This window comes from Lepus europaeus, chromosome X, assembly GCF_033115175.1.
Source record: "Lepus europaeus isolate LE1 chromosome X, mLepTim1.pri, whole genome shotgun sequence".
Lineage (NCBI taxonomy): Eukaryota > Metazoa > Chordata > Mammalia > Lagomorpha > Leporidae > Lepus > Lepus europaeus.
Window position 1 is genome coordinate 112,246,397 of NC_084850.1, and position 14,291 is coordinate 112,260,687.

Genomic DNA, 14,291 nt, shown 5'->3' on the forward strand with positions numbered 1-14,291 from the left:
AGGCCTGGGAAAGTAGTAGATGATGTTCCAAGTTCTTCGGTCCCTGCACCTGCGTGGGAGACCTAGAGGAAGCTCTTGGTCCCTGGCATCAGATAGTCAGGCCCAGCTCCAGTTGTTGTGGTCATTTGGGGAGTGAACCAGCAAATAGAAGACCTCTCTCTGTCTCCCTCTCTCTGTAACTTTGTTTCTCAAATAAATAAAATATTTCAAAAAATAAATAAATAAATAAAAAGACTATGTGAAGACAAATAAAATAATGGAGGTTCAGACTGGAGTGATATATCTTCAAGTCAAGGATTACTGGTAACCCCCAGATGCTAAAGGAAGCTAAGATGATTTTCCTTTACAGGTTTCAACAAAAGCACAGCCCAGTTTGCAACTTAATTTTGGACTTCTAGCCTCCAGGACCATTAGTCAATACATTTATTTATTTTTAAAGATTCGTTTATTTATTTGAAAGGCAGAGTTACAGGGAGAGATGAAGAGACAGAGACAGAGACAGAGAGAGAGAGAGAGAGAGAGAGAGAGAGACCTGCGATCCACTTCCATCCACTGGTTCACTCCCCAAAGGGCTGCAATGGCCGGGGCTGAACTAGGACAAAGCCAGGAGCCAGGAGCTTCTTCCAGATCTCCAACATGGGTGCAGGGCCCCAAGCACTTGGGCCATTTTCTGCTGCTTTCCCAGGCGCATTAGCAGGGAGCTGGATCAGGAGTGGAGCAGAATGCAGGCCCCAGTCAAAAAATTTATGTTGTCCTAAGCCACCTAGTTTATAGTATTTGATATGACAACCTTAGGAAACTGATATAATGAAATTTATAAGTTGCAATATAAAAATAATCACGTAAGAAACCAATGACATTGTGCTAAATAATCTTGATTTTCTATTTTATTTTTAAAGATTTATTTATTTGAAAGTCAGAGTTACATAGAGAGAGGAGAGGCAGAGAGAGAGAGAGAGGTCTTCCATACAATGGTTCACTCCCCAATTGGCCGCAATGGCCAGAGCTGTGCCGATCTGAAGCCAGGAGCCCGGAGCTTCTTCTGGGTCTCCCATGTGGGTGCAGGGGGCCAAGGACTTGGGCCATCTTCTACTGCTTTCCCAGGCCATAGCAGAGAGCTGGATCAGAAGAGGAGCAGCCGGGACTAGAACTGGCGCCCATATGGGATGCCTGTGCTCCAGGCCAGGGCATTAACCTGCTGAGCCACAGCACCGGACCCTCTATTTTATTTTTGAAATGAAATGTCATTCCATACTGGATGTTGAAATATATTCCATCTTTAGGAGCAATATTTACCCATTATTTTGTAACTGCTAAACGCAGTCAAAAAAGCTAATATACACTAGGAGAAATAATAAAGTAATAAATTCATGAAGTTTCCATCCATGTCATTAACAAGAGCCAAACTGATGAAGAGGAAATGCCAAGGGAAATATGGCTGCTATTTATGCTTAAAGCAAAGAATAATCAACAAGACTTCATAATTCTCCATCAATCATAATTTCTAATGAGTTTTGACATATAGGATCCAAATTGTCACCTTGCATTATCTATCTGTAACATTGAAGCATAACATTATAATGTAACAATTTTATTTATGTACAATTTTTCTTGGCTCAATTTTCACTATCTTTGGCTTGTAATTCAAAATAATTAAGATGGACATATTTAGATATCAAATTGGTAATAAAAATAATGGAATCTACACCAGATGTGGATTACTAATTTTTGTAATACCATGGCCCTATGATGGAGAAAGTTAGCAATATGTAATGAGTGGAGTTCAGTTCATTAATTCAAATGAGGAAGCACTTTCTTGATTATTTTATGAAATATGTGTATATTGTGATTTACTCTAGAATAGAGAGAACATTATATATTAGTCATATATAATTCTATATAGCAAATTTAATAACTGTAAATCATAAATTTGTTGTTTTATTGGGTAGATATGAAAAAAAGTTCAATGAAAATAACCAAAATATCATTAGTTAAAATAAATTAAATGCAATAAAATTATCACAGGCTACCTATAATTTTTAGGTATTAACTATGTATGTTTTGCATAAAGCCAGTTTCTTGAATTTTTGCATAAGTAATACTACAGAAAAATATGAGTAACATATTCTCAGACAAGAAGATTGTGCTTCTATAAGAAAAAAATTGAGAGGTTGACGCTGTGGTGCAGCAGGTTAAAGCCCAAATTAAGTTTTCTTGCAGCACTGGCATCCCATATGGGCACTGGTTCAAGTCCTGACTGCTCCACTTCCGATCCAACTCTCTGCTAATGTGACTGGGAAGGCAGTGGAGGATGCCCCATGTCCTTGGGTACCCGCACCCACGTGGGAGTCCGGAGAAAACTCCTGGCTCCCGGCTTCTGATCAGCTCAGCTCCAGTTGTTGCTGCCATTTGGGGAGTGAACCAGCAGATGGAAGACCTCTCTCTCTCTCTCTCTCTCTCTCTCTCTGCCTCTCCTTCTCTCTCTGTGTAACTCTGACTTTCAAATAAATAAAATAAATCTTAAAAAAAAGAAAAAAATTGAAATATTGAGAAGTGAATTTGATGTAAAACTCTGAATTTTAGCCGCACTTAATGTTTTATTTTCCAACTCAAGATTCTTAGATTTCAACTTTTTATCTCACATGGATCAGTTTCACAAATAACTTGTGATTAATTGAAATCGGAAAATGTTTATGGATAATATCTAACACTTGTATAAATAATCACATTGCAGGTACACACCTTGGATTTGGTTATGTACAAATGTAGAAATATATTAGTATGAAGATGATCAATATTCCTATTTATTTATTGGGTTGATATCTGACTTACATGATTATTAAAAAATTAAAAAGGAGTATAGGGAAGTTCTTCATTATTTCTTATATTTGTTATCTCTCTAAAATGTTTATGTTCATCTATGAAACTTGACTTCAAATATAATCAACATTTGCATTTCAGGCTGAGGCAGATAAATTACTTCACAAAGCATGTCTCTAACTACATTTCTGCCTGCTTTCAACAAGGTTTTCAGACACCTAAGATTTGGTATATTGCTTTTTAAATAATTTCTGTCTGCTTTGTTTCTCACTCTCTCAAATGGGTTAAGAAAAAAACTTAATTGTCTTATAAAACTAAAATCAAAATAGTTTCCATGTAGTAAGAAAACATAATGTGAGAAAATTAGAGGTATTTCCTTAGCTCTTTAAAAGGTAATTTTTGTCAGGTTCTTGGGTATTCAAACATTATGGTGTCAAAATAAGATTTTCAGGCCATTGTGGGGAACTGCAGGCTGGTCACCTGTGGGAATCTCCTCATTTCTGTATCTACATAGCTTGCAGCAATCGGTCGAGAAAAACAACTCCAGGAAGTGCCTACCACAAGTCCAACAACCAAGTTGAAACAGGATGGACTCTGCACAAACAACTAGGAGGAACTAGATGAAACAGATGAACTTTCGACCTGAGGCTATACGTGCCCTTCCATCGGATTGGACGACATCAGCATAAACTGCACGTGAACAGAACCACTATTGGCTGTGGAGTACATGCTCCTAGGGACTTGGGATATAAAGGGACATTGGGATCTGGGCGGGGGGCTCCTCCTCCTCCTTTCTCCTCTCCCCTTGCCCTTTCCTTCTCTCTTCACGAATAAAGTTCCTTGAGAACCGAGAAACAGTGACCGTGTCGTGACTGCATTGGATCCTTGCTGGCGAGGATTCGACAGGCCATCACTGTTCTACATAATACATACCATCTTAAATATTCTTACTATTAGTACTTATACTTTTATCTCCTCTAACCAAGGTTTCCTTGTACTTGATATTCCATTAAAATTGAAAAAAAATTATTATAACAATTAAAAGCTTAATAAACAATCTAAACAGTTCTAAGGTAATTTTCAGAAAATACTGAAAGAGTGGATCTATACACAATTATAATGAAAACATCATAGTTGCTGTTGTTAATCAGAACAAGTACTAAGATTCATACTTCTCAGGCTTATTTCATGAATATGTCATTTTAATGGGTTGGGAGACCTATGGTTGTAAATCAGAGCTGGTGGAAGCTGAAGTTTCCTCCCCCCAGGGACAGAAAAGAAAAACAAGGCATGCCCTCTGACCTCCTAGTGATGGCTGGAATGAAGTTGGACATGAGTTTGGGGAGCAGAATAGGAAGGTTTTGACATTCCAAACTAAGGCACTTTTATTTTTTTTTAAGTCAATGAAGTCGCAAAGTGTGTGTGTGTGTTTGTTTATTTTATTTTTAAAGATTTATTTATTTATTTGAAAGGTGGAGTTACAGAGAGGAAGAGGCAGAGGCAGAGAAAGAGAAGTGTTCCATCCATTGGTTCACTCCTCAAATAGCTGCAATGGCTAATGCTGGCTCAGACCGAAGCAAAAAGCCAAGAGCTTCATCAACATCTCCCATGTGGGTGCAGGGGTCCAAGTGCTCTGCTGCTTTTCCAGGTGCATTAGGAAGGAGCTGGATCTGAAGTGGAGCAGCCGGGACTCTAACCGGTACTCATATAGGGATGCCAGCACCACAAGTGGCTTAACAGGCTACACTGCAGCACCGGCTCCTTGCTTGTTTGTTGAACAGAAGTATCACATTCTGAAATATATTTATGCCAGAAAAAACCTTCCTGGCACCTGATTGGAAAATGAGCCATCATGAGAAGGGAATGAAGGTACAGAGATGAATTATAGAGTTATAATTACTATGGTATGATAATTCAGGAGAGACACCATGAAGGCCTGAGCTATAGCAGTGGCAACAAGAATAGAGGAGGCAAGAGCTTTCAGAAGTAATGGAGTTGGGCAAGGAAGAGAAATGGAAATTGGGGAAAGTCTATGTTTGGAAGATAAAGAGACAGGAAAAGGAGATCCTATATATGGACTCATATTGCATGTGGATGACCCATTGTTAAATTGTCTAATCTAGTAAGTAGAAATTAGTATAATATTTTCAAATGAAAGTCAGACAGAAATTGTTGCATTTATACAATTCCATTTTAATGGAACATATAAAATAGTAGTAGATACATAAAAGCAAATAGTGTTTGTCAGAGTCTGGAGGAAGGATCAAATTATGGTAGCTACTTAGTGAGTATGGGGATTTCTTATCTAGAGGATGGAAATGTTTTGGGATTTGATAGAGGCATAGTAACACAACAGTGTGAATGCCACTCATTTGTACATTTTTAAATGATTAATTTTAGGTTACATGGAATTTTTTTTTCCTCAAAAAATAGAAACACGGAGGCTGGCGTTTTGGCACAGTGGGTTAAGCCACCACCTATGACACCTGCATCACATATTGGAGTGCTGGTTGGAGTCCAAACTTCTAGCTTCTGATCCAGCTCCCTGCTAATGCAACTGGGAAAGCAGTGGAAGATGATCCATGTACATAGGCCCTGCTACCCACATAGGACACTAGGACGGATTTCTTGGCTCCTGGCTTCAGCCTATCCCAGCCCTGTCAAGGCCATTTGGGTAGGTAAACCAGCAGATGGAAGATCTCTCTCCCTTTCTCCATCACTCCCTCTCTCTCTGTCACTCTTTCAAATAAATAAAAATAAATCTTCAAAAAATGGGGAAAAAAAGAAAAGATATTATCACATCACAGTTAACCACATATGGCATGAGTAAGTATTGTTCATGTTCTCCCATGTTCATCTGTGTGTGTGTGGTGTGTGTTTTCTAGGTTGAAAAATAGAATTCTGTTTTTTAAAAGAGAATTTATTGACTTTAGAGGCAGAGTGACAAAGAAGGAGGGAGGGAGAGAGCTGAAGAGAGAGAGAGAGAGAAAGAGAGAGAGAGGGGTCTTTCATCTGTTGGTTCACCCCCTAAATGGTCACAACAGTTGGGTCTAGGTCAGCTTGAAGCCAGAAGCAAGGAACTCATTCAGGTCCCCCAGCAGGGTGGCAGGGCCCAAGGATTTGGATCATCTGCTGTTTTCCCAGGCGCATTAGCATGGAGCTGAATCAGAAGTGGGGCAGTTGGAACCAGCACTTAGATGTGGGATTGTGGTGTCACAAGCATCAGCTTAACCCACTATATCACAACACAGGTCCCTGAAATAGAATTCTTAAGGTGGCCCATAATAAAAACAACAACAAAAAAAGGTTGAAAGCCATGACCTGGATGGTTGCTTGCATGACCAGGAAGTTAAATAAGATAAAGAAACACAGGAGGATGCTTTATTGGGAGATAATAAGCCTATACCACATTTAATTGAATGTTTACCATGCTGATGGAAGCATGAGTCTGAAATATAAGAAAGGTTTCCAGCCTGATTTACAGACTCAACCCAAAATAAAATAAAATATAGTTGTCTCCCAAAGTAGACTTTAAACCCACATGATTCTAACTTATAGAATCCTCTTTACATTTTCATAAGAAAATTAATGGTTTTGCAAATTAAAAATAAATTACAGTTAAAGTTCTATCAGTACAACTTGCAATTGTAAAATAAAAATGAACTATATTTCAAAACATTTACTAAAAATCATATTTTAAAAAAGCCTTAAGTTTTATGGGAATTAAAATGAATTTCAGGGGCCAGATCCGTGGCATAATAGGCTAATCCTCCATTTGCAGCATCAGCATCCCATATGGGTGCTGGTTCGTGTCCTGGCTGCTCCTCTTTTGATCCAACTCCCTGCTGATGACCTGGGAAAGCAGTAGAAGACAGCTCAAGCATTTGGGCCTTGCACACGTGTGGAGGACCCAAAAGAACTCCTGACTCCTGGCTCCGGGCGTTGTGGCCATTTGGGGAATGAACCAACAGGTGGAAGATCTCTCTCTCTCTCTTTGTCTATCCCTCTCTCTGTAACACTGCCTCGCAAATAAACAAATAAATCTTTTTTAAAAAATGAATTTCATTGCAAAAAGATTAATACCAATTGATGACATTTGAAACAGGAAAAGATACAGCAAGGCAGAAAACTATATACAACCTGTGATTGCCAGTGGACTAAGGAGAAAAAGAAACTAAAGAGGTGGTTGATCCATTGTGCATAGAAAAAAAATCAATCAAATCTACTAGACATTTTCTTTAATTGCCAATTTTGTAAATAATGAAAGATGGATATTATAATTTGTAAATTCATGTGCTAAGTATTACCGATGTGCATATAATTTAGGGCCAGTATTAAATTTATGTATTTAACATGCTACTACTTTCCCTTTTGTTCTCATCCAAGTATTTCTTCATAGACATGATAAATTTTTTTCATCAAAAGTGTTCCAAATTAGCTAATATATAATAGCAAAAAAATAATATTACTATCTGGACAATGTAAAACAAAACAAAACAAAAGGTAATTTTAATGTGAACCAAGTAGTAGAACCTTAAAAACCAAAAGGGAATGTGAGAACTGTGCTATCTGTCCAGCTTCTTGTGAGTCTTAAGCCCTTTCAAAAACAAAGTGACATTTTTAAAAAGTTTATGCAGAATCCAGGTGATGACAAAATATTATGAACCTAAGAAGAATGCTCTTACTCTAAAATGCATAAGGCAAGAGACACTTCTAATGTGTAAAAGTTCCTGGGGTTACCGAATTAATTTAACTTCATTTTATCAAATATTTGTTAAGTGGCTGTTATCTATCACCCTGAGACTAATTAAAAACAATTCATAAGTCAAACCATAGATGATAGCAAGGTTGTCTCTGACTTAGAAGTACAAATGCCTAGTCCTATTTAGTCCACTCTTTTCTACCTACATTTAATACAAGGCTGGGAACTACTAGATATGTTTCTCCAACCTGAATGTTTCTACTGCACTCTAGGATTTCTATCAACCATCTTATAGGTTGCCCTATAGGTACCTCAAATGTGCAGGCCCCAAATACACCAGTTCTTTGGGTAGTCTTTTCTGTCTCAATTAATGTTAACTACTTTTTTCTAGTTGCTTAGGCTGATAACCTTGGTGTCATCTAGACCCTTCTGTTTTTCCTATATCTCACATATTATGAGGTAGTAAAGTGTATACGTTCTACTTCAAAAATAAACCACGTGTTGAGCACTTCTCATTGTCAACACTCTGGTCCAAGCTGCTATCACTTTGGTTCTGAATTAGTGTAATGACCCTCAGGGGCAGGGAACGTTTTTTTCTGCTGAGTTCATTTGGCTATTTATAACAACACCCACAGGTCACACAAAGTTATCAACTTAAAAATTAGCCTGCTATAGATTTATTGCATTTTGAATCCTGCTTGTGGTTGCTTGGCAAGTACAGACCATCCTGGGCTGCATGCTCCCTGCCACTGCTACCTGATCTTTCCTATCATGTTCAGATATCAATTCCAAATAGATCATGAAATATTTTTTTTCTAGAAATGGTATAGGGGATCTTAATGACCTTGGAATATGAGAAAGGGGTCAAAACAAGGATATTAATCAAATAAACTACATTAGAATTAAGTGTTTATTTACATTTAAAAACCTCACTAAGAAATTGAAGAAAGAACCTACAGTCTTAGAAAGTATTTGTAATATATGATTTACAATGATTTATTCCCCAAATAAATAAAGCTCTTTCAGTTAGTCAACAGAGACAAACCAATAGAGAAATGTTCAAAAGATGTGACAGAGATTTTAAAAAAGCTATATTAAAATGACATTTAAACATATAATAAAGTACTCAGTCCCATGAGCATGAGGAACATGTAAATTCATGATACAATGAGCTAGCACTTCACAAACACTAGAATGGTTAGAATTATTCTTATAATCTCTATGTTCTTCAGAATGTGAAGTAACTACAATTCATAGATGGCTATTGGGAGTATAAATAGGTATGAGCAGTTTATAAGTCTTTAGGATATCTACTAAACTTGAACAAATATTTACTACATTCAACTGACACTGCATTCCCATATACACAGACAATAGCAATCAGCACAACTGGGCAACAGAAGACTTATATTTGTTGTTATGAACAATATTTTCCATTATATATAAAACATAGAAATAATCCAAAAGTTCATCAATAACAAAGAGAAAGCTATACTGCTTTCAGCAATGAAAATAATGAAAAACGACACAGAGAACAACACGAATGGGTTAGTAAGATTTACCTATGATGTGAAGATTTCTAACATTGTAGCTTCACACTTGAACATGAGCAAACAAACATCTTAGAAAGTTTCTAATAGGAAAGATATCAAAACATACACATAAAAATGAAAACCATGGCCTTTTAAAATGACCATTAGAAGCGTAAGGGCTATGAGGGGAAAGTATTAACACATGAAATAAGAATGTAATGTTATATTGAAAGAACCTAAACCAGAAAACAATAAATATCTAAAGAACAACAGTAATAGCAAAATGCTCTTGGATTTTGATAGCTGACATGAAAACTCAATAGAAGGTTTGCCTGAGTGCAAAATGACAAGTATTATGAGACAAGGTAAAAAACTAGAAAATTTTAAAATTAGTTCCAGTTTCTAAATCCAAAATGTAAATGTACAGAGAAGGGAGAAAGTAGATGGATGGCATAATTCTGGAAATTGAATAGGGCAACTATAGCTTACAATAATTAATTATAAATTTAAAAATAACTGGAGAAGAGTTTGACTATTCCTAACTTATAGAAATGATAGTATCTGAGGAGTTAGAAATGTTAATTATCCCGCTTTGATCATTATACATTGTTTATTTGTATCAAATTACAACACTGTACCCCATAAAATAAGTATAACTATCATATGTCAATTTTAAATGGAAAGAAATGGCTAGCACTTTTTATTAGAATAATAAAAAGATGATGATAAACAGGTGGAAGCAAAAATTTTCATGTACCAATCTTATATTTATTAAAATCTTAATATGTATAGTTTCTGATATTAATATATTTTAAAATAAGAGCAAATATATAAAACTAGATGTAAGTTTTCATATAACTTGTTGAAACAGACACTGCTGGTGTTCCATCCAATTCCCCTAGAAGATGTTTTACCAGCTCCCTGCTCCCAAATCCCACCTTCTGCATGCTTGCTGTTCATCTCCTATCTGAGATATTCAGATGATTGTCCTTGGGTCCTGGAGCTTCCTCAACACTACAGATAGTGGATATTCTTCTGAGTTTATGCCTTATCACTAGGAAACTTATAGTGATTAGCGTGAGAGCCCCAAAGTCCACAGTATGGTGACTTTAGTTAATAATAGTATATGGTATATTTCAAGGTACTAAAGAGAGGATTTTAAATGGTCTCATCATGAAGAAATAGTAAGTATTTGAAGTGATGGGTGTGCTAATCAGCCTGATTTGAGCATTCCACAATGTATGCATATATCTAAATTTATGGGACATTTTGTCCCATAAATATATATATATATATGACTATTATTTGCCAATTAAAATTTAAAAATCAAATAGAAGAGGGGTCAGACTGCAAGAATGAAACAAAAACAGCTCCCTTGCTTCAAGGCAGGGCAAACTCTAAGACAAAATTTTTCTGCAGAATCAGGCAGTCAGGGACTGTACCTGTGATCATGCTTGTGCTTAGTCTTCTCCCTTTTTTAAATTGGCCTCCCCATTCGCCTAATGATTTCTCTGGGATTACTTCCTTAATGAATTACTTGTAATTATGTTTAGCTCAAGATTTGGTACTGGTAGAATTCAACACTCTTTCTGATGTGTTAAGGAAGAGAAATTAACTCAAAGGCACTGATTCAGCCATTAGATCATTGACTATATAAGTGGGAACTGTGATTCACTTACCCATATTTACCAGTACCAAATTTATATGAACTCAAGCACCTAAATATGGTATGTTGTTTCAAGGGACCACAATATTAATGGAGTGTCCATGTTCACAGCAGCCTGTTGCATGCCTTCTGCTTTGCCTTCACCAAATTTTTGCCAGGTTTCTCTTTCCTACCAGCCCCTGAATTTGCTAGTCGCCAAAGCCTAAACAAGCACAGATCCTAAAAAAGAAACATGCCCCTCCATTCATAACTTCCTGAGACGACATTGACCATAGTGAGACCCTGTTCCTGTTAGATGGACACCACTGGTAATTTTCTCTTGTTTGTATAGATTTACCCCCAAAGATTATGTTTATATCTGCTTGTCCCTCCTCTAATATGTAAAAGAGAAAAGCTTTTTTCCATTTGATTCTGTGACCGTTTCAGATTTCTGAGATGGGAAGCATTCCCCCTATTGCAAAGGTCCCTTTCTCAGTCTTAACAAAAATCCTTTTAAATAAAAGTTTTTCCTTATTAAATTCTGATTTGTTTCTCTTTGACAAATTTTTCACAGTGTAGTTTACCTATCAGACCTTCTCTGGAAAAGAAAATCAATTGCTGGAAATGTGTATATAATTTTTGTTTTAAAAGATTAAATGCATTTTTAACAAGGTTACTGCAGGTTTACATTTTCTCTTGTATCAAATAATTTTATCAGTTAAACAGAACTTACTTTCCAAGGTCACACTTCACTTCTGGCATTGTGATTGGCGTTGGTAGTTTGATAATAAATTTCAGTAAATACCAGAATTCTTCAGCCATTTCAGGCTGAAAAATCACACTTGTGGAGAGAAATAAACAACATCTTGTTAGTGGTTTTAGTTGATATGATAAAGTTGGCACAAAAATACCAAATTGGCAGAAATAGTTGATTATACATGCAATAATTAACAACAATTCTGTGATGCATCCTACACTGGGTGCAGACAGGGCTTATGGCTTACATTTTTTAGCTTTAAATTCATCATTTATAAAATGGGAGGAATTAATCTTACCTCTTAAAATGACTGTGCCATTTTAATGATTAGAGCAGGTGAAAAAATAATCATTTAAAAATTTAATTACAAATGATTGACAATAAAATATAATGCCACACTCAAATAATACCTTTCTTCTTTACAACCTGTACTTGCTGGACAGTACCACACAATATAGTTGACATAATCTAGTGGGTTCAGTGTAATTTCCTTAGGTCCATTAAGGGCAATACTTGTTAATTTCACATCTATGTGAATAGCTTTGTCTTTTGGATTAGTGATAGGTATTTCAATGCAAATGGTCTCCTAGAATTAGAAAAAAAAATATAATCAGCTTTTAGTATCAACATGGAGTCATTGATCTATGGAGGCAAATGTAAAGAAAACCGTTACACTCATATGACCATTTAAATCACATTTTTTCTTGATCCAATATTGACTATATCTTAAAGCCTTTAATCGCTTCTATATTTTCCTTGATTAGTTTTGGTAAATAATAATTTTTTTTTCAACAGCAAATTCTACACAGAGATCTATGTAACTAAATGATAGAAAACTATTCACAGAATTAAGTTTAAAATGTGTTTGTCACACTGTGAGTTTCATTTTCCAGTGTTTGCTTTAGCAGTAACTCAACAATGGCACTATGCCACAAAGTTTACTAATTTTCTAGGCAACCTGACATACTTTATAATACTGTTATAATACTTAGCCCCCTAGGAAGTTTCCAAGACTCAAACAAATAAAAATCTAAAGGAAAGATGTATGGCAGGATAACATATATTACCAGCCAGATATTCACTGTAAGTTTTGCCTGGGGCTTAATTGAAATGAATCATTTTGGATGAAGACATTTTCTCTGGTCTATTGCACAGATATTTTTCAAAGAAAACCAGTGTCCATTCAAGAACATGCTACAGTTTTATCAAAATAAAAATGCTTGGATTTAAACCCCTGAATTTCAAAGTATTTTAACCACAAGCCAGAATGATTCAAATTATATCACAGATATAAATGATTCATTTATATCAGAGAAGCCGGGGAGCAAGGACTTGAACAAGGCATTTGTGATAACATGGGACTCAGGAATCCCAAACAACAACTTCATCACTGTGTCAAATATCTACCATTTATTCTATACTACTTCCTAAAATATAACCCAAGTTTTCATTCACTCATAGTTGGAAACCTGCACAAAAGACATTTAGATCTTGGTCTTAGAATGAATAAGATACTTAAATGTAGAAATGGTCTTATCATCCAATATAAATTTTGAACAACAACTTTTTTTAAAAAATGACTTCAAAGTTACTATTTTCCCAGAGAACTACAACTAATCAAACAGGAGCATGCTCTCATGTTATAAAGTGATTATGAAATTCTATGGTTAATTGGAGCTTAATAGTAGGAAATGGGGTTAGCAGCTACAGGGCACTTAGGTCCCAGCTTGCCCTTGGCATTTTGGCCACATACATGGCAAGGGTCAGTAACTGATCACTTCACTCTTAGCCAGTAGGTTTGGATACACCTTCAAAATATTTCACAGGAGCAGACTTCCAGACAGCCAATGAATGCTTCAAACTATCAGCATTGCAATTTCTTCAGAAACTTTGAAATCTGTTTCTGTGAAGTCTCACAAATAGCAATAGACTCAACAGGAATAATGCTTCATTATAGCCAAAAGCTCCAAGTTTCCATTTCCCTCTTCTGCATGAGGGTACACAAAAAGGTTCATAAAGAAATGAAATTAAAAGATAAGTTTATTTTATGCAACAATTTTGAAATCTATGTAGTTCATAATATGCATTTCTCTGAACTTTTTGTATACTTTTTAGATTTCTAATATAATAATTTTAACTATTGTAAAATTAATCTACAAATGTCTCTGTTTTGAATATTATTTTCATCCAGCTTTAAGTAGAGAAAAAAATCTAAATTACACTCTTAAAATATTATATTTTGTTAATAATTTGCATTTTAAGTATCCACCTACCAAAATATTTCCAAAATAACTTAGACAAGCTTAATTTTATCACAATATTTCCTAGGGCTATAAAATGAGATATTTTAAAAGTATCTCACACAGGGGCTGGGGTTGGGGCATAGCAAGTAAGGCTGCTACCTACAGCACCAGCATCCCATATGGGTACCAGTTCAAGTCCCGGCTGCTCCTCTTCTGATCCAGCTCTCTGCTATGGCCTGGGAAAGCAGTAGAAGATGGCCCAAGTCCTTGGGTCCCTGAACCTGCATGGGAGATCCAGAAGAAGCTCCAGGCTCCTGGCTTTGGATCTGCCCAGCTCCAGCCATTGCGGCCATTTGGGAGTGAACTAGTAGATGGAAGCCCTTTTTCTCTGTCTCTTCCTCTGTCTGTAACTCTCTCAAATAAATAAATGAATCAATCTTTTAAAAATATATCTGATACATTCAGTAAGTTAAGAAGAAGAAATTTTTGTTACTCATAATTTTATGAAATGATCAAATATATATATATATATATATATATATATATAATTCTTGGAAAAAATCCCTAATGTCACCCATATAATTTCAGAAAT

The 14,291-nt window shown here is 35.9% G+C and overlaps 1 protein-coding gene across 1 annotated transcript in view; it reads right to left on the reverse strand.

Annotated features, from left to right (window-relative positions):
* The window catches only part of CFAP47 (cilia and flagella associated protein 47), a 380,737-nt gene that overhangs the window by 91,355 nt on the left and 275,091 nt on the right, over positions 1-14,291 (reverse strand). Inside the window, exons 52-53 of the mRNA XM_062183128.1 lie at positions 11,867-12,042; positions 11,433-11,540 (exon numbers count right to left, since the gene is read on the reverse strand). Of these exons, the coding sequence (XP_062039112.1) occupies positions 11,433-11,540; positions 11,867-12,042 (284 nt within the window). The remainder of the gene's footprint in view (positions 1-11,432; positions 11,541-11,866; positions 12,043-14,291) is intronic.